The sequence below is a fragment of the Trichechus manatus genome, unplaced genomic scaffold (assembly GCF_000243295.1).
Source record: "Trichechus manatus latirostris isolate Lorelei unplaced genomic scaffold, TriManLat1.0 scaffold00008, whole genome shotgun sequence".
In the NCBI taxonomy this organism is placed as follows: domain Eukaryota; kingdom Metazoa; phylum Chordata; class Mammalia; order Sirenia; family Trichechidae; genus Trichechus; species Trichechus manatus.
The window spans coordinates 26,487,715-26,508,775 of NW_004443944.1; the positions used below are offsets into that span (position 1 = coordinate 26,487,715).

Consider the following 21,061-nt stretch of genomic DNA (forward strand, 5'->3'; position numbering starts at 1 on the left):
AGGCTAGAAACCACTTACCCATGACAGCTACTATCCTAATCCTCCAGAACCTGCCTTGCCCTACGTGGGAATTATACCTGCCAATGAACTGTCGCTGCAGGGCTAACAGATTGAGCAGAAGCTGGTGAGGAGGGCGAGAGGGAGGATGTGCTACACACACTGTCTAAGCCCTGGCAGAGCTGCTGCCCTCAGAGAGGAAATTCAGAAATTCACGACTGTCTCCCACCACAGATTTTCAAAGCGTCATCATCTTTTAAGGGCAGACCTCCAAATTAGCACCGGCGCAAAGCCTAATGAGGAGAGAGCTATTGTCATAACACAGTAAAGACCTTTTTGGAATATGAATCTGTTTTTTTTTCCTTCTCAGATTCACACTCCAGTTTTAAATCCAAACTTAGCATCATGTCTTTGAGGGAACCGAAAAACAGCTGGCTCTTAAGAATCTATTTCCATAATTCATATTGAACAAAATGACAGAGTGAAATAACATACAAGTTAACATTTAAGGATTTAAAAAGACACAAAGGTAAGGTCATTTTATTTTTAATCATTGATATTTTACCCTCTAATCTTTTCAGGTTCATCCATTTATTCATTCAATAAATATTTATTAAGAATCTACCAAGAGCTAGGCACCATTCTGAGTGCTAGAGATACAGCTGTGAACAAGACAGAGCCATCCCTGTTTCCATGGAACTTACATTTTACTGTGGGGAAGGGACACAAATGAGTAAAATAAGCAAACAAGAATTTCAGATCGTAAGTGCTATGAAGTCAGTAACAGAATAATGTGGTAAGAGAATAAGAGAATGACATGTGGGGCTACCTCACAGACAGCGAAGATCTCTCTTAAGGAGAAAACTGAGACCTTACTAAGAAACTAGCCATGCAAAGTATTAGGGGAAGAGCATTCCAGCAGAGGACATAGAAGTAAAAAGGTCCAGAGGCAGGAATGAGTGTAAAGGCTCTAAGGCATCACCTTCCCTAAAATGTATTTTTTCAGTCACACCTAAATACCAAACCCCATAGTTTCCTTATGAATTTCTCCACCTTTGTTGCTTTGCTAACGCCATTTCCTCTGCCCAAACAGCCCTTCTTCTATTTGTTTGACTGATACAATTCTACTCCTCTTTCAAAGACTAGACCAAATGCCAATTCACTAGTTCAAAAACCTAAGTGCCTTCTATGTGACCCCGTGCAGGAAGCCCTCCCTGACCCTCCCCAGTCAACACCAATAGCCCCTTCCTCTCTGTTCCCACAATTTAGTGCTTTGGCCTCGATTATAGCCCATGCACCAGAATCATTTAAAAACTGTATCCATAATATTCTTTACACTTTGTAAAATACTTTGTCACCTCCATTATCCCACTGAACTATCACCTCAACATTGAGAGATAAGTATTCTTAACTCTGTCTTACATACGAAGCTGGAAAGCTCAGAGAAGTATCTGGCCCAAAATTACACTCTACAGCTACCGTGTCAGAGCCAACCGTCTCAGCTCCCATCCCATCTCAGTCACGTTACCTCTTCCTCCTCCTCCTCTCCCTCTCTATCAATTATCTGAAGTAGCCTTTTTTTGTCATCATCTGCTTCTTCTACTACAGTCGTTTCCTCTTCCCGATATCGGCCGCGTTCACGAGTACCACCTTGTCTCCGACGCATTTTCAGCTCCTCCTCTTCATCATCCCGGGGACGTTTTGTGCCCCTGTTGGGCTGAGAAAGAGAGAAAGGAAACATAGGATTTTAGAGCTAAAAAAAACTTAGAGGGCACAGACAGTATATATTCTAAAAGCCTTCAAGAATTCCCCAATGACTGAAAGGCACCATAGCATACAATTTATCCTACAAAACACAGTAAAGCTTTGAGTGGTTATTTTTCAGACCCTTAATGAGTCTATAAATATACCACTAACATCATCTATAAGTTAGTTGAGTTTTTTTTAATAGAAATTTTTTTTTAAACATGCTAAGTTTTACCACTTCACTGAAGTTTCTGTGTATTTAGAAATTGCAAGGAACAAAGCCACTTTGAGATGGGGACACTGGGTTAGACTCACTGGTTAGGATTCAACCCACAATACCAATCCCTTAGCACATTATTTTAATTCATGTCTAAGAAAGATCACAAAGCCTTTTTACAGTCACTCACAAGTTTCAGAGAATATTACATATGTAACTCCCAAGGGTCTACTACACTACAAATACCTACTTCACAGAAGAGTAAAGGCCCAGAGGTCAAGTATTACACAAGGTCACAAAATCAACAGCAGTGCTGAAAACAGAACCAGCACTTCTTGACTCCTAGTCCAGGGCTCTTTCCAGCATACTATTAGGACCTCATTTTGCGTTTTATACCACAATCCATGGAGGAGTTCTTACAATTGTTTTCCATTAAAATAAGAATAAAGCAGAGCACTACTGAAATGGGCTTCAGAGATGAGGAGAGATCACACTGCACCAGACTTCAAACAGCCCAAGGACTCTATTCAGCTCAACTTACTACTGGAGCAACCTGGGCACATCATTTAACCTCTCTAAGCCTTAGTTTCCTCATCTGCAAATGGAGATTTTAACTCTTTTCCCTGTGAACTTCATAAAGTTGCTTCTGAAGTGGAAGAACTCTAGATTATATCAGTACTAAGCAAATATATAAAATTATCATTACGAGGTAATCCACATGATTCTGTCTTCCCGAACACAAAACATCTGTGTTAGGCTCCTTGCTGAGCTTCTCTTTATGTGTTATAATAACTGTACCCACCAACAGTGTGTTAGGTACAATGTCGTAGGTTACTACCAAACATAAGAAAATGCCACGTTCATTGCCAGCCTGCTAAGTCATTTGGTAATAACAGACAAATTTCTATTACACGTTACACATCTCACCTTGTGACTTCTAACCCACACAGTTACTGAACTCCACTATCCCAGCAGTGGAAAGTCATTCCCCTCTATATTCATCTATCCTGCTGGTTCCACATTCCAGGTGCTTCAGTAAGTCTAAACATATGACATTGCTTAGAAAATTCACATTAGACAATTTGGTTTGTGGGGCACCACCTGCTATTTTTTGCTCCGTTCCCAGTATCCCTGAGATAGATTATAATTTCATATGATCACGCTCTATTTCCATACCCACTGTCGTTGAGTCGATTCCAACTCATAGCGACCCTGTAGGACAGAGCAGAATTGCCCCCATAGGGTTTCTGTAAATCTTTACAGAAGCGGACTGCCACATCTTTCTGCCAAATCACCTATTTCCATAAGTACAAAAATTATAAAGATCTATTACTACCATTACTGGTCTACCCTAAAAAAGAAAGAAAGATGTCAGTAATCTCAGACTACAAGAAAAAGAAGGTGATGGTTTTCTTGTGAGAAGGGGAAAGGAAGGCAGTCTTCAAACCAGAAATCTACAGCTCCCCAGCAGGTAAGGAACTTCAGCCCCTTGGGGGCACTAATTCTTTCAGGCTCATAAAACAAGCCCTGCTGTGATTCTGATTAGCGTGAGACTGCTGTAGCAGTCAAGTCAAAGCATGAGCTCTATAGGTCTCCATGGAAAGGAGATTTCTAGATTGTTTTATCCCTGAGGGCAGAGGGAAAAGGCAGTGGACCACAATTAAAAGGAGAAAGCTAACTACTGCCACAGTTAAGAAATGTAAAGTGGAAATAACATTAGCAGTATCTCTTTCGAACACATCTGCAAACCCACTTCTTTGAAACAAACATTTCAGAGGTAAGGGGAGGGTTTCATCTTTACCTCTAACAATTTCCACTGAAATAGCACTTTCTTTCTACAGAACTTAAAGTACCTCCTTTAATCTTTACCATATCTCTAGGGAGAAGTAGTTAACAATTCTATTTTATAAGCAGGGAGACAGGATGGCCAAGATTCTTTCATAAACTCTTGCAAAGACAATGTTGGTCCCTTCAAAATGTTGAACCTAATTTCCGGAGAGGTTGGGATTCCAGAACCCTAATTGTGACAGATGTGAGAGACTTTCAGGCAAGAACACACACTCATGAATTTGTCATATGAGACTTTGGCTAATCATTCATTCAACAAATCATTTATTAAAGAATTCGAAGGCTTGAAGGGTCCTAAAGTAATCAGCTACTCCAGCAGCAGCCGCAGGCTTCCAGGAGAGTATGTCTAAATGGGGACACAAGGATAGACGGGGCCAGTGTGGATTCTTGAAACAAGAATAGCTTTGTCAACCTTTATAAATAGTCTAAGTACAACATCCCTAAGAAGGCTCTAGTGATCCCTCTGTTCACCAACTGTTTCTCCAACCCTCTTGCCCCTCACAGAGGGTATTCGGCTTCAGCACTTCTCATGACAACTCTGTGGCAGGCACAGCAGAACCCATTAGAACACTCTGATATGGCTCTTTCGCCAACATATCAGCTCCCATGGCCCTCTCCAACAGATGGGTAAGCCATTCAAAGTCCCTGATATATTTTATTTCAGCATTTTTCTCTTCCAACCCTCAACTGTTTCTTTTCAAACACTAACATTCCAAATAGAAAAGTTTCTACTCATTTCTGATATTTGACCACTCTGAATAATCAAGGCTAGGATTTCCTTCCTCAAGAAGTATTTGTTAAATGTCAACTATGCATAAGGCAAGGAGCCCTGATGACACAGTGGTTAAGTGCCAGCTGTTAACTGAAAGGTTGGTGGTTCAAACCCACCAGCTGCTCTTTGGGAGAAAGATGGGACAGCCTTGGAAACCCTATGGGGCAGTCCTACTCTGCCCTACAAGGTCTCTATGAGTCAGAATCAACTCGACGGCAATGGGTTTGGTTTTTTTATGTATAAGGCACTGTGCCGTGTACTGGGGACCCTAAGTGTGAATAAGACAAATAATGCCTTGCTATCAAAGGGCTTAGGAGTCTAGAACAGAGCTGTCAAATTGAAATATAGGTCAGATGTAATTTTAAATTTTATAGTAGCCACATTTAAAAAATTAAAAAAAACACAACAGGTGAAATTCATTTTAATAACATTTTATTTAATCCAATATATCCAGAATATAATCATTTGATCATGTAATCAATATAAAATTTACTAATATGATATTTTATGTTCTTTTTTTCATACCAAGTCTTTGAAATCTGGTATATATTTTATACTTACAGTACATCTCAATACAGACTAGCCACATTTCAAGTGTTCAATAATATGGTAGCTAAGTGGCTACCATACTGGACAGCACAGGTCTAGGAGATTTCCATTTGAGAGATTATAGTTCTCTGATAAAGCCAAAATGAAACTGTCTTTCTAGCAACACTGAATGAAATATGGAGTCCTATAAAGCTGAAGTTCCAATTGTTTGTGAAGGGTCCACACCAAAAATCTTGAAGTTAACACACTGACCCGGAAATAAACTTCCACATTTTATTTACCAAATATTCACCCCTGAGAGAACAATCAGTTATATAAAATAAAGCAAGTAAAGCAAGAATATGTGCATGGGCAAGCTGCTCAAAGCTGTCAAACTGATTTCACTAAAAAAGAGCCAAAGGGCTCTTGACCCAGAAAGGGAACTTAAAAGACTCAGCCTGTCAAAGAGGCCAACAGCTCAGTCCTGAGCACTCCTTGTGTCTTACACAACCAATTCCAAGAGGCTTAAGCTATTCTTATCAGTCATCTTTGCAGATTAATTTGTTTTGGTATTTGAAAGGTGTTTGGAATCCCTCAAGATGAAGGAATGACAAAAGAAACTCTCCTTAATGAAGTCATTTCTCTGCTTCTGCTGCTTTCAGGACTAGAGAAAAAAATGATTAACTCTTAACTTTGGATGTACCAGAACATCAGCCTTTAAGGGTTTTTACAACCTTCTACATTCCCTGCCTTACTCCAAATAGGTGGTGAGTGGTATATATGTACTCACTAAGCATTTGCTGCCACTCAACCACACACTGGCAGCCTTTCTAGGACACAAAAAGGATTCCTGCTTACGCAAAGCTCACAGTTGGCTTCAAGACTATATAGATGATGCCTTTACCTTCCAATAATCTTGAAGCTTATTGTATGTGCATATGTGTGTTTGTGTATATATCCATCCATCATCCACACCTCTGGAAACAGAAATCAAGACATCTCCATGAAAGCTTTGAAAGAGTTAAAAAATTAAATAAGCCATCTGCCTAGGACACTCCCTGCGTACCCAGATAATATCTAACCTAAGCTTTAGGTTTCATTTTTTCCTCTTTCCCCTTCTCTCTCTCTCTCTTTTTTTTTAATTAAAAAGCAGTGAGAAGCTGTAGCTATAATGAGGGGTTGTGGGAACATGGAGTTATATTGGGGTCAAAGTAATGTTCCATAGGAAGAGGCTATATCACCAGAACGAATCCTAAATGAAAACTCCACTATGATGCCAACTCTGCTTCCTCTGAGCATGCAATCTATATTATCACATTTACAGTCTGTCTTAACCTCAATTAGACTTGGGGGAGGGGGAGGGACTTCTATAATAAACAATAATGGCATCATTATGATAAATTATGAAAACACAGAGTGCCATTATTAATGCGAAAAGCATATTTGTAACAGGATATAACAGTGTAAATTTGTTGGGGGGGGGGGTTTAAATAGCTCAACACACCAAGACTCCTGGCTAAAAAAGGAGTAATTCATAAAGGGTACGTTAATGGTAGAAAAAGATGTCCAATTCTATTAAGGAAATGGAAAAAGGCAAAGGAAACCTTCTATAGTCTTATAAGTCAGGAATTCCTCACGTAGCATGATCGACTCAGATAACTTCAGAAAAGGTTCTTCCAACTAAGGTATATAAGTGCTGTTTCCTAAATATCAAACAACGGAAAAGACTCAGAAATTGAAGTTAGAAGAAAGAGATAATCTGATGGAAAAGACTCAGAAATTGAAGCTAGAAGAAAGAGATAATCTAGTTTATCCTTCTCTTTATATAAATAGGGAAATCAGAGCCCAATGTGTTTAAGCAACTTGCCTGTGCTCACACAGTCAGATTATAAACTTGGCAAGAATACAAGGCTCCTAATTCCCAATACTGTGCTTCTTCTCCGTATTAACTCAAGACTGGTTGGAAAGAAAAGAATAAGGGGATGTTGAAGACATGACAAGTAAATAAATAAATAAACAAAATAGAGAGTTATGGAGTCAGATTTTCCTCAATTCAAATCTTGGCCTCTCTATTTGCCAGTCCTGAAAAGTAACTTACCATTTCTAGGCTTGAGTTTTCTCAGTCTATAAACTGGAAACAATACCATTTTCATACAGACATTTATGTACATACACACGTATGCATGTAAAAAAATGATGTTTCTAAAAGGCCAACTACAGTTTCGCCCATAGAAGACAGTACACACAGCTCCCTACCTCTCTTTGACATATATGATTCCAAATCAAAGAACCACAAGTTTGGAAAGGGCCTTCCTTGACCATTAATCATTACATTTTAAAATGAGGACCCCTTTTTAATGTTAAAATATTTGGCAGGACCCTCCCCTCTCCAGCTGCACTTTTTAGCATCCAACGACTGAGAAAAGACACAATAACAACAAATAAATAAATTACATTATGTATTTGGTAATACTGCTCCCTGAATTTGTATTTTTAACCCCAACATTTACATGAGAAAGATTATGTATTCATTCTACAGAAAATGCTTGCATACATTTGGATCCACAACCTCTTGCAATAATTCTGAGGCACTAAAGGTCAACAGTCCAGATTAGGAAACTTTGATCTAATCCAATTACCTATCTGAGGTTTGAATCCCCTTTAAAATATCTCTGCCAGGCATAGCCTGCGGCTTTCCTAACACCTCTGGTGACCACAAACTTACCTCCTTCACTAAACTGTGTACCCTCCATCTTTCCATCACTCAGTCCGAGTTGATTCAATTGAGCAGAAACCTTTCAATTTACAATTTCCTTCCCTGGTCCCTAATCCTTCTCTTTGAAGTCATATAAAGTAAGTCTAAGGTCTAGTCCCTCTCTCACATTAAAAAAAAAAAAAAAAAAAAAAAAACTTTTTAGATTATTTCAAGACAGTAATCTTATTTATTTCTTCCAATCCCACTGCCTTTTCTTTTTCAGAATAAACAACTTCAATACTGGAGGAGGAGGGTGCAACACAGGGGAGAAAAGGAGGTATATACCTAATTAAATCCCTTCCTACCATTATTTTGGAATTTCATCATTTTAAAGCTTTCTGATATCTCTTGAGATAATCAGCAGATGCAATGTCACAAACCCAAGCTTGTGGACTGATGGGTCTAACCAATCTGAAATGCTCAGAAATCATCTGCTGTTAACCCCTCTTGATTATCTTTTGTCAGAATAAAAGGAAGTTTTCAAACATTCATTTTTACCAGATGGTAGTGAGTGGCCTGACCAAGAAGTTACAGATGAGCTGCAGTAATGAGTTTTCCCTTGCCTTTGCTGGCTGCACATTTACTGGTGACATTTTACAACTAGGACTTCTGGCTCAATCAATATTTGCAGGCACGAAACCTGCCAAAGTTAACATCAAGGCTTCCTTGCAAATTTGCTTAAGGCACCAGAACTCAAAAAGCTGCAACTACCCTCAGCCAAAGTTCATAATTAGGGATTAAAATAATCAGAGCCCGAAAATTCCACCCATCTCAAAACGGTTGCTCTGAGGATTAAACGAAACGCCTTACAAAGGAGCCCTATGAAACTAAAAAAGCACTATACCAATGTAGGGGATTATCATCATATTTTTGGAAAATACCTGAGTGAAAATTTCAGATATTTATGTATAATCATGCTTTTCCAAAAGTTGCAAGAGTAAAGATCAAAAAAAAATAATGAATTATAGCAATCTGCTACCTTTTTTTCTGGAAGCAAAAAGTTAGCAAGAATACCTCAAGATTCCAAAGCAAAGTCATTGCTAAATATGAAACAGAACCCCCATTTACTTAATTCCCAATTTTAAAAAAATTCCAGATACTGAGACCACAGTAAGTACTGGAGAAAGTGAGTTTTTTAGTAATTTCCACAGTGGGTGGTGAGGAGGGGTGCCAAGGTATTAAAAATCAAAATTATCAACAGTCTCACTTATAATCTATAATCTGATTGTATGACAAGACGGATAAGATTTATGATTTAAATCACCAGTCATGAAAATTCTATTTAATCAATTTTTCCTACCCCAAAAAAAATTCTTATTCCCCTTTGTAAAGCCTGAATATATTCACCTCACCTCGAAAGAGTGTGCAGATTTCTTTTTAGAAGTACAAACTATACTTTCACCGCCATGATTTACTTTGACATCTTCTCTGATTAACTCTGCAGCTACATCAGAAAACTGAATATTGATTTGGTTTCTTTATCTATCACAGCTAACAGAAGCAGATACTTGTAAAATCATTGGAAGGTAAACTATCTCCATTTTAACAGACTTATTATGAACATTTTTTTTGTCAGCTCTCTAGAACCACTATCATCAGTCATTCATTCAGGAAGTGTTTACTGAGCTAATGGAACCTGAGTATCACTCTGTTAGGTGCTGAAGGGAATATCAGACATCAATCCAACAACAATAACAGAATTGCGCTGACTTAAAAGAAGTAACCTTAAATACAGTGCAAACACCATGGGACCAATAATCAGAAAAATCTGGGTTTGAGTGAATCACTGAAGAATCATGTGACGTTAGATAAGTTATTTGATTTACCAGCACTACATTTACAAAAATGCTGTGCCTCTGCCCCACTACCTCACAGGGTTGTCCTTCATAAGATAAAGGAATAGCACGATTAAATAAGATAAAGATACAGCATTTGGGAAAGAAAACAGAGCCCAGAATTCAATTTTTCTTAATGATTGCAAACTGTGAAGTCCTATATATACAACAGACTTTTACAAGTTACTTAAAACTAGCTTTTGACAAAGGATAATAAGCAGATGATCACTAAAGAAAAAATACTAAACAGCCCATAAGCATATAAAAAGGGGCCTAACTTCATTAGAAATCAGAGAAATGCACATTAAAACCACAAGATACCATCAGAATGGGAAAAAATTTTTTTTCACAATACCAAGTGTTGGTTGGAGAAACAGGAATTGTTAAAACTTTCTATGAGAGTGTGAGTACACAGCTATTTGGTAATACTTAATAACACTGAAGATGCATATAAACCAAACCAAACAAACCCATTACCATCGAGTCAATTCTGACTCATAGCGACCCTAAAGGACAGAGTAGAACTGTCCCATAGGGTTTCCAAGGAGCAGCTGGTGGATTTGAACTGCTGACCTTTTGGTTAGCAGCCATGGCTCTTAACCACTGTGCCACTAGGGCTTATAGTCCATGATTATTCCAGCAATTCCACTCCTCGGTATATGTACACATTTCAGAAATTCTCACACATATGCACAAGGAGAACCCCTATTTACTTTAAAAAAAAAAAAGAAAAATTCATTTCTTTTAATGGATACACACATTTGTAAGAATAAACTAACTAAAAAACATGCATAGGAATAATAATCACCAAATCAAGATAGTGATTGCTTCTAAGGAGGGCAAGGAGAAATGGGATTTGGGGGAGGGGGGCACACAATCCTGATGCCTGGTTCTTCATATAGTCCAGCTTCTCGGACTACTTACTCAGCATACAGATTGAATAAGTATGGTGAAAGGATACAACCCTGATACACACATTTCATGATTTTAAACGAGGCAGTACACCCTTGTTCTGTTTGAATGACTGACTGCCTCTTGGTCTATGCACAGATTATGCATGAGCACAATTAAGTGTTCTGTAATTCCCGTTCTTTGCAATGTTATCCTTAATTTGTTATGATCCACACAGTTGAATGTGATATGCAGATGACACAATCTTGCTTACTGAAAGTGAAGAGGACTTGAAGCACTTACTGATGAATGATGAAGATCAAAGACGAAAGCCTTCAGTATGGATTACACCTCAACACAAAGAAAACAAAAATCCTCACAACTGGACCAGCAAGCAACATCATAGAAAATACTGAAGTTGTCAAGAATTTCATTTTACTTGGATCCACAATCAATGTTCATGGAAGCAGCAGTCAAGAAATCATGCAACGTATTGTATTTGGCAAATCTGCTGCAGAAGACCTCTTTAAAGTGTTCAAAAGCAAAGATGTCACTTTGAGGACTAAGGTACACCTAACCCAAGTCATGTGTTTTAGTTATCTTGTGCTCCTATAACTGAAATGCCACAAGTGAATGGCTTTAAGAAACAAGAAATTTATTCTCTCACAGTTTAGGAGGCTAGAAGTCTGAATTCAGGGCAGCAGCTCCAAGGGAAGGCTTTTCTCTCTGTCGGCTCTGGGGGAAGGTCCCTGTCATCAATCTTTCCCTGGTCTAGGACTTTCTCAGCGCAGGCACCCGGGTCTTAATTATGTGCTCTTCTCCTGGCTCTTCTTTCTTGGTGATATGAGGTCCCTCTCCTCTCTGTTCGCCTCTCTTTTATATCTCAAAAGAGATCGACTCAAGATACAACCTAATCCTGTAGACTGAGTCTTGCCTCATTAACATAACTGCCTCTAATCCTTCTTCATTAACATCATCCTGTTGCTGTCAAGTCGATTCCATAGGGTTTCGAGGAGCGGTTGGTGGATTCGAACTGCCAATGTTTTGGTTAGCAGTCAAGCTCTTAACCACTACACCACCACATAGAGGTTAGGATTTGTAACACGTAGGTTAATCATATCAGATCAAAAACGGTGGACAACCAGACAATACTGGGAACCATGGCCTATCCAAGTTGACACACATTTTTGGGGGACACAATTCAATCCATAACAGCATGGTATTTTCCATTGCCTCATAAACATGTGAAAGCTGGACAACACATAAAGAAGACCAAAGAAGAACTCATGCATTTGAATTATGGTGTTGGCAAAGAATACTGAATGTACCACGGGCTGCCAGAAGAACGAACAAATCTGTCTTGGAAGAAGTACAGCCACAATGCTCCTTAGAAGCGAGGGTGGTGAGACTTCGTCTTACACACTTTGGACATGTTATCAGGAGGGACGAGTCATTGCAGAAGTACATCGTGCTAGGTAAAGTAGAGGGTCAGCAAAAAAGCGAAAGACTCTCAACAAAACAGACTGACACAGTGGCTGCAACAACAGGCTCAAACAGCAATGATTTTGAGGATAGCACAGGACCAGGCAGTGTTTTTGTTCTGTTGTACACAGGGTTGCTATGAGTCAGAACAAACTCAATGGCACCTAACACCACCACCACACAGGAGACTTCAGTTGAATTTATAATATTTTATTTCTTAAAAAGAGATCTGAAGTAAATTTGGCAAAACGAATGGTATACATACACTTAGGTGAAAAAAAGGAGATCACTACGAGCTAGCAGTGGAGCATGCAGATCAAGCAATGCCCAACAGGCTGTGATCCCTTGATACTGGTATGCTGATTACAGTTAAGGGTTACAATGCTTATAGGGTTATCTTATATCAACAAGATCTTTCACAAAGTTATTCAAATTAACAGAAGAAGAAATGTAGGTGAATGATACTACAGATAAATAGATCCATAACTTGCTGAACCCAGAGAGTGTGAGCAGTGTAGAGTTCTCTGTTTAAATCCAAAATATCAAATTATAAAGTACTTCCTAGAAGAAATGTAGCTCAAAAACAGTTCATTCAGAAAAGAGCTGAGAGTTTTAATAAATCTCAAATTCAATGAGTCAACAGCATGATCAATCTTACTTTTTTTTTTTTTAAATAATGCACGTAAAGGATGCACTATTAGAGTCCTATTGCAGTGCACTTCTGGAAAAAAGGCCTGGCGATCTGCTTTCGAAAGGTCACAGCCATGAAAACACTATGGAGCACCGTTCTACTCTACAATACATAGGGTTACCAGGAGTCAGAATCAACTCAGTGACAATTGGTATCTTGGTATTAGAGTCCCTGGGTGGTGCAAATAGTTAACAGGCTCCGCTGCTAACCATAAGGTTGGAGGTTTGGGTTCACCCCAGAGGCACCTCAGAAAAAAGGCCTGGCAATCTATTTCTGAAAATTTGGCCACTGAAAACCTTATGGAGCACAGTTCTACCCTGACACATATGGGGTTGCCATGAGTCAGAATCAACTCCACAGCAACTGGTATACTGGTATTAGAAGCATAACATCCAATGTAGCCACAGTCCCACAGCACTAAGCTAGCCACTGCACTTTAAGAGAGACATTACAAACTAGAGAATGCATGAGCAGGATAGGAAAGGGTCTGGAAACCTTGCTATAGGAAAAATCAGTGAGAAAACCAGAGATGATTTGGGGAGGGACCCAGGAGTCCTTCAATTATTTAAACAGATGCCTTGGAATGAGGTAGATGCACGCATGCTACCAAGAATGGCAAAGCATCACCTTCCTTCTGCCTTCATTCCAGTTAGAGAAATTCTACTTATCCTTAAGCCCCAGCTCAAATGTCACCCCCTCTAGACCTCAGCAGTATATAAGATCTCTATTAGCACACAATAAATGCGTTATAAATTTCCATCTCCTCTACTAAATCATGAGTTAGGTCCTCAAGGGTAGAACCCTGGGACTGACCCTTGCTCCCAACACCTCAGCACCTAACAGTGCCCGGCTCATAGCAGGCACTTAACCCATGCTGCTAAATCAATGAGCTATAGACTTTGGCTCCATACATATTAGCACACATATATCCATTAAACTGAACAAAACAGAAAAAGCTGAATGATTCATAATTCAGAATCTGAATTATGTGTCACTGCTGTCAACAGGACCCTCTGGCTGGACTCTATGAACTTCTAAGATCCTGACATTTAATATCTGAGTCTTAAACCAACTTAAATGACAACTATCTCTTCACTGGTTGTTATTCAAAATAATTTACCACATTTTTTAATTTAAGAAATAATTTATTTTATCTATCCTGTTGACAGGTTTTAAAGTTTTATAAATACCGGCCATGAACAAATGCAGGATAAAAAACCAAACCAAAACAAAACCTTTCTCTCTACAGATCATATCTTCTTTCAAACAGAAGTAAATCTTTTCTAACATTTTCTAAGATTATTACACTAAAAAATTAAGACAAATCCCACCTGATAAATAACCCATGAGTGTTAAGTACATGGATCCCCGTGAACATGATGGGGAGACAAGAGAGAAGAGAATTGCCCTTGTTGAATTTACAGCGCACTCTTACTAAGTACCCACATAGGCTAGAAGCTAGGAATACAAGGTTTAAAAAAACAGGCCTGTTCTTGTCCTCAAGGCACTTTCCATCTGTTAAGAAGCACAACACAGACAAGTGAATGGAGGATTACTGAACCTTCTGGCTTAGTACTGTGGCTGAAGTATGCACAGGGAACAACAGGACCACAGGACGGGCTTCCACATTAGACTGGGGATAAGGAAGGCATCATAATCCAACGGGAGAGGACAGCTAAACCAAAGAAGTACCCAGGAATCATAAGTAAATATTAACAAATATATACAATTGCCTACAAATTCTCAGAGTTCCTTAGGCCATTAAAATGACTGCAGCCAGACAGAATTCATTTGTTCTACACCTACATATTCAATCACTTCATGCCACACTGGGCTATATTTCATACATAGCTTACTACACTTTCTAATGGTAGCACCAAGTGAAATTCTGAGAGTAAGCAAGGTAAAACTCAGACTCAAACAAAGAATTTAGCCTAACCCCTTAATTTACAGATAAGTAAACTGAGACCCAGATAAGTGAGAAGACTTGAGCCTGAAGCACAGAACTGGGCCTGGAACCCAACTTCAGACTGCTCTCCTTAGTCATAACCTCAGAAACTATCATCTTAAAGGTATAATTTGTATCACCTCTCCCTGTTGCCATCATCTTTCAACCAATATTAAAATTCCTTCTGGTACTTTTCTGCCCATGCCTTAAGCCACATTGAGTCCTTTCTGCAGTTGCTCCTTGCAAGTTTGGAATTTCGCTACTCAGAAGAGCTTAGTGCCATCCGTCTATGTGGAGATTTCAGTAAGAACTTCCTTCCCCACATCATCTGGGGAATCTGAACTAAACCCAGGGCACCTACCATTAACACCAGTCCACTCTAAACCTTTCAACATTAAATAACAAATTAATATGAAAAAGCGATTTAAAATTATTTATAGTTTTAAACCAAGGCTCAGATACAATGAATTCACTTTACCATTTAGGGTGACACAAAGGCTAAGATACTTTGTAAGTACATGTCAGTGGGTTGGAAGGGGAGTATGCATTCAGCAACCAGCACATACACACAGTGGTTTTGCAAGTTACACTGTATACCTGTTACATGTAATTATGCTGACAGTGAAGTCTCCAGCTAGTGGAGTATTGCCTCTAGCAATAGATGATTTCATTAAGACTAAAGGGGGGCAAGGAAATCTTTAATTACTTTTTTCTGTAAGTTGCCTTAGAGTTCACCGCTAAGACAAAGCTGCATTCCTCTTCCAAACAGGAGCAGCAGTTGGGGAGTTGGGGGGGGGGACAGCATATACTAGCAGGAGGACAGATAGGAAAGAAAAAAGTAAAGATGTTTTGAGAAAATGAGAAGGGGGGAATGAATGACCCAGGACTGAATAAGTGAGAACCGGAAATCATTTTATTCACTTACAAGAGCTGAGTCTTTCAGTTGCTCATTAATTCCTTAAGGGTCCTGAGATGGTTAAATTCTCAGGAGCTTAAGACCTTAGAGCTATCACCATTATTTCTTTTAAAGCTTAAAACTTATCCACATATGTCTGTTACACAATAGCTGCCACATTTCTTTCAAGGAAGATAGAACTCACATAGAACTTTACCCTCAGTATCTTGTTAAAAAGAATATTTTTCAACATTATAGGTAATACTTCAGAATCTGAAAAGGTAGCAGGATTATATAATATACTTTCCAGCACCTGAGTGCTGATTTACCTCTCTCTCTCTCAGCTTAAATGAAGTATCTGGTGTTACGGCCTCGATACATGCCTGTTGATGAGACCATCAAAGACAATGGAAAAAGATGGTTTCTTGTCTGCTTTTGTCTAAGATGCACTTTATTTTCCTCAACTCAAAGGTTTTACTATTTCTAGAAGCTTTAAAAACCACTAAAGTTAACAAAATAACTCCACTGCCAATAAAGACAAGAATGGTAGATGAGTTATTCTCAGATGAGACAATTCAGTGTTAGAAATACTTCTTCCAAACAAGATACAAGGGAAAGATTAGTCCAAAGGACTAATGGACCACAACTACCATGGCCTCCACCAGATTGAGTCCAGTACAACTAGATGGTGCCCAGCTACCACCACTAACTGCTCTGATAGGCATCACAATAGAGGGTCCTGGACAGAGCTGGAAAAAAACATAGAACAAAATTCTAACTTACAAAAAAAGGACCAGACTTACTGGCGTGACAGAGACTGGAGAAACCCCAAGAGTATGGCCCCCGGACACCCTTTTAGCTCAGTAATGAAGCCACTCCCCAGGTTCACCGTTCAGCCAAAGATTAGACAGAGACTAATGGGGCACAACAGTCCAGGGACAAGGACTAGAAGGCAGGAGAGGACAGGAAAGCTGGTAATAGGGAACCCAAGGTTGAGAAGGGACAGTGTTGACAAGTCATAGAGTTGTTAACCATTGTCACAAAACAATACGTGTACTAACTGTTTAATGAGAAACTATTTGTTCTGTAAATCTTCATCTAAAGTACAATTTAAAAAAAAAAATAAAAAAACTTCTTCCACCTAGAAAACAATAGGGAGAACACTGACCACCTGGCCATGTGGAATATTATCAAAAGGAATTATCTGGCAGCTCACTTCTCTCCTGCCCACCTACAAATTTGCCTGTAAACTCTATCCCCACCACAACAGCACTCTCTGAAGGAGGCTATGATACTGATTTCAAAGTGGGCTTAAACTAATAACTGTTCACTTCAAGAACTAAAGCATTTTAGGATAATTTCCAAGCAGGAGTATCTAGTACACTAGCTAAGGCAAAATGCATACCCTGTTGGGCAAAAAGGAACTCTACTAAGAGTAAGATAAATACGTGTCACATAGAAGAAAATAAAAAATAGAAGAAAAATAATTGTTCTGAACCACCACCATTAACCTTTTTAAAAGGTTTCTTTGAAGCTTGGCAGGCTTAGGGTATCAAAAAAACTTAATTGGTTGTCTTTAAAAAATATCTAAAAACATATGCAAGAATGGTTCAACATTGCAAGAACAGTTCAACATTAGAAAATTAATCAACATAATCCACCACATAAAAAAAACAAAAGAATCACATGATCATATCAATCAATGCAGAAAAGGCATTCAATAAAGTTCAACACTCATTCCTAATAAAAACTCTCAATAAAATAGGAACAGAAGGGAAATTTCTCAACATAATAAAGGGCTGCTATACAAAACCAACAGTCAACATCATTCTCAACAGAGAGAGGCTGAAAGCATTCACCTTGAGAACAGGGAACAAGACAAAGATGCCCTTTATCACCACTCCTATTTAACATTGTGCTGCAAGTCCTAGCTAGAGCAACAAGACAAGAAAAAGAAAGAATGGGCATCCAAATTGGTAAGGAAGAAGTAAAACTATCCCTATTCACAGGTAATATGGTATTATACATAGAGAACCCAAAAGACTCTGTAAGAAAACTACTGAAACTAATAGAAAAATTTAGCAGAGTAGCAGGATACAAGATAAACATACAAAAATCAGTTGGATTCCTATGCACCAATAAAGAGAACTATGAAAAGGAGATCAGGAAAGCAGTATCATTTATAACAGCCTCTTAAAACGTAATTAGGAACAAATCAAACCAGGTAGGTAAAAGACCTATACAAAGAAAACTACAAAACACTACTGCAAGAAACCAAAAGAGGCCTACATAAATGGGAAAACATACCATGCTCACATACAGGTAGATTCAACATTGTGAAAATGTCAACTTTACCCAAAGCAATCTACAAATACAATGCAATCCCGATCCAAACACCACGAGCATTCTTCAACAAGATGGAAAAACTCATCATTAACTTTATATGGGAAAGGAAGAAGCCTTGAATAAGTAAAGCACTCTTGAAAGACAAGAATAAAGTAGGAGGCCTCACACTATCTGACCTCAGAACCTACTATACAACTACGGTAGTCAAAACAGCCTGGTACTGGTACAACAACACACACACATTGACCAATGGAACAGAATCAAGAACCCAGATGTAAATCCATCCACCTACGGTCACCTGCTCTTCAACAAAGGCCCAAAGTCCATTAAATGAGGAAAACACAGTCTTTTTAACAAATGGTGCTGGGAAAACTTGATGTCCAGCTGTAAAAAAAAATGAAACAGGACCACACATCACACCATACACAAAAACTAATTCAAAATGGATCAAAGACCTAAATATAAAACCAAAAAGTATAAAGATCATAGAAGAAAAAAAGAGGGTCAATGCTAGAGGCCCTAACACACGGCATAAACAGGATACAAACCATAATTAACAATACACAAACAGCAGAAGATAAGCTACATAACTGGGATCTTCTAAAAATTAAATACTTATGCTCATCAAAACACTTCACTAAAAGAGTAAAAAGAGAACCTACAGATTGGGAAAAAAATTTTGGCCATGACAAACTTGACAAAAGTCTAAAATCTATAGGAAAATCCAAAACCTCTATAAAAAGACAAATGATCCAATTAAAAAATGGGCAAAGGATACAAACAGACACTTCGCCAAAGAAGACATTCAGGCAGCTAACAGACACATGAGGAAATGCTCTCCATCACTAGCCATCAGAGAAACGCAAATCAAAATGTCAATGAGATACCATCTCATACGGACATTACTGGCGTGAATCAGAAAAACAGAAAATAACAAATGTTGGAGAGGCTGTGGGAAGACTGGAACTCTTATGCACTTCTGGTGGGGATGTAAAATGGTATAACCATTTTGGAAAATGATATGGCACTTCCTTAAAAAGCCAGAAATGTCACAAAGTAACAGTGTAACAATGTTACAAGTGAGGAAACTTGGTTCAGGTGGCTTGCTTAGTAAATTGCCTAAGGTCAAAGAGCGAGAAAATGGTGGAGATGGGATTCAAACACTGCCAGTCAGTCTAAGCCTAAAGCTCCTGCTCTTTCCACTACATCATACCAACCCTATGTGACTGGGAAATCATCTTGCCTTAACTGGTTTCTGTGCTTACTACAGATCTGTTTCCTGATACTCCTTAAGCCCAAGTGAACTGTTAGCAGCTCTATTACTTTCTGGTTTAGAAATCCACATGTGTCCTAGCAAGACAGAGGTCCCCAGGCTGCGGAAAATTCCACTGCCTCAAGCAGCTTGCTTGCCTCACCCCAGAACTCTGCATTAGAATCCTGGCTCCTTTGCCTGGCATGCCCCATAACTTTAAAATCTTGGCAATGCATGAAGTTATACGTAAACCCCATTATGCCTGTGTAGTATGATTAAGAACGTTGCTGATGTAACTTGTATGAACTACCTACTTGTACACTCCTTAAAAGTAACCTTTCCCCTCGCCCTCACTGAACAGTCTTGGTGGCAGCAGCCCTGACTGTTTCCTTTCCTTGTGCGACAAAATAAAGGTGCCTTTCTACTCTCCCACCTCAGTCTCTCGTTTATTAGCTGAATGAGTCACACCGAGCAGAACCTGGGATTTCCACCTGGCAACACTAGGCCTGTGCAAAACATAAAACACGTAAGAAATTGATGCTAAAATAGTCCCATTAACAGGAAAGCAGGGTGCAGTGAGAGGAGAATGGACTTGGTAGTCAGACACTTGGGTATGTTGTTACCAGTGTGTGACCCTGAGCAAATCACCACCTTCTCAGCCTTAGCTTCATCATTGGTAAAAGCCCCCATAATGTTGTGAGATAATAATGGAGACATGCCTAATCCAAAAAAAAACACACAAAAACCACTGCTGTCAGCCTTCACCTGAAGTACAATTAAAAAAAAAAAAAAAAAAATTCACAGTCTAGCTCTTTTCCCATAGGGTTTCCCCATAGGGTTTCCAAGGCTGTAAATCTCTATGGAAGCAGACTGCCACATCTTTCTCCCATGTAATCCACAAAAAGTATTCACTAAATGTTAAATAAGAAAAAAAATCAAACGGAAATGGACATGCTAGGTACAACCAAAACAAAATGAAAACTAATCCCACTGTTCTGTATTATCTCTTTACTTTTTGCATATAAGGCTAGGTAAAGCAAAAACAGCAGTTATGGTCCACAGTAGACTTTCAGCAAATCTTTGGTGAATAAATGAATGAATCAATCTCTTGATTTAGAGTCAGAGACAACCTAGTCTTTAAAACATAGGTCCAACAACTCTCAGGTGACTAGTTATAGAACAGAGCCTTTATGAACATGATATGCTATTTAAAGTAAGTTTCACCCAACCTAGTTTTTCCTACAGGGCTTCAAACTCCTACTGAGAATTTGCATTCCTAACAAGTTCCCTGCTGAGAATTTGCATTTTCTAACAAGTTCCCAGGAAGTTATACATAAGACTCACCTGGGGATTTTGTTAAACTGTAGATTCTAATTCAGTATATTTGGGATGGAAATGCAAATTCTCAGCAGGGGTTCAAACTAAAATGAACTAGTTGGAAGCCCTGGTCTTATTACCAGGTCTACTACCATTCACAAACGCAGCTTTATATACTCCCCATCAAGAAAGAAGCAAGAAGAAGACAACTAGGAGATGTCAAGTCTCAGCATAAAAAGATACCTGGAAGAGATCTAAATTCAGCCACCCAATAATTTACTCATTGTTGCTTTCATTCATCTACTCATTCTTTCCTTTCTTCAGTTAAGAGACATGTACTGAGCAGCTACTTTACGGCAAACACTGACCTGGTGACTGCCCTTAAGAAACTCACAGTCTATAACGAGGTACAGTAGTCCAGTGACAAGGGCCAGAAGGCAGAAGGGGACAAAGGAAGCTGGTGATAGGGAACCCAAGGTTGAGTAAGGATATTGCTGATGTGTTGTGAGATTGTTAACCATTGTCATAGGGCAACATTTGT

At 38.9% G+C, this 21,061-nt stretch overlaps 1 protein-coding gene across 2 annotated transcripts in view; it reads right to left on the minus strand.

Moving 5' to 3' along the window:
- The window catches only part of CTNNBL1 (catenin beta like 1), a 185,394-nt gene that overhangs the window by 143,892 nt on the left and 20,441 nt on the right, over window positions 1-21,061 (minus strand). For both annotated transcript variants that reach the window (XM_004370355.2, XM_023724756.1), the window contains exon 2: window positions 1,526-1,714. In XM_004370355.2, the coding sequence (XP_004370412.1) occupies window positions 1,526-1,714 (189 nt within the window). The remainder of the gene's footprint in view (window positions 1-1,525; window positions 1,715-21,061) is intronic.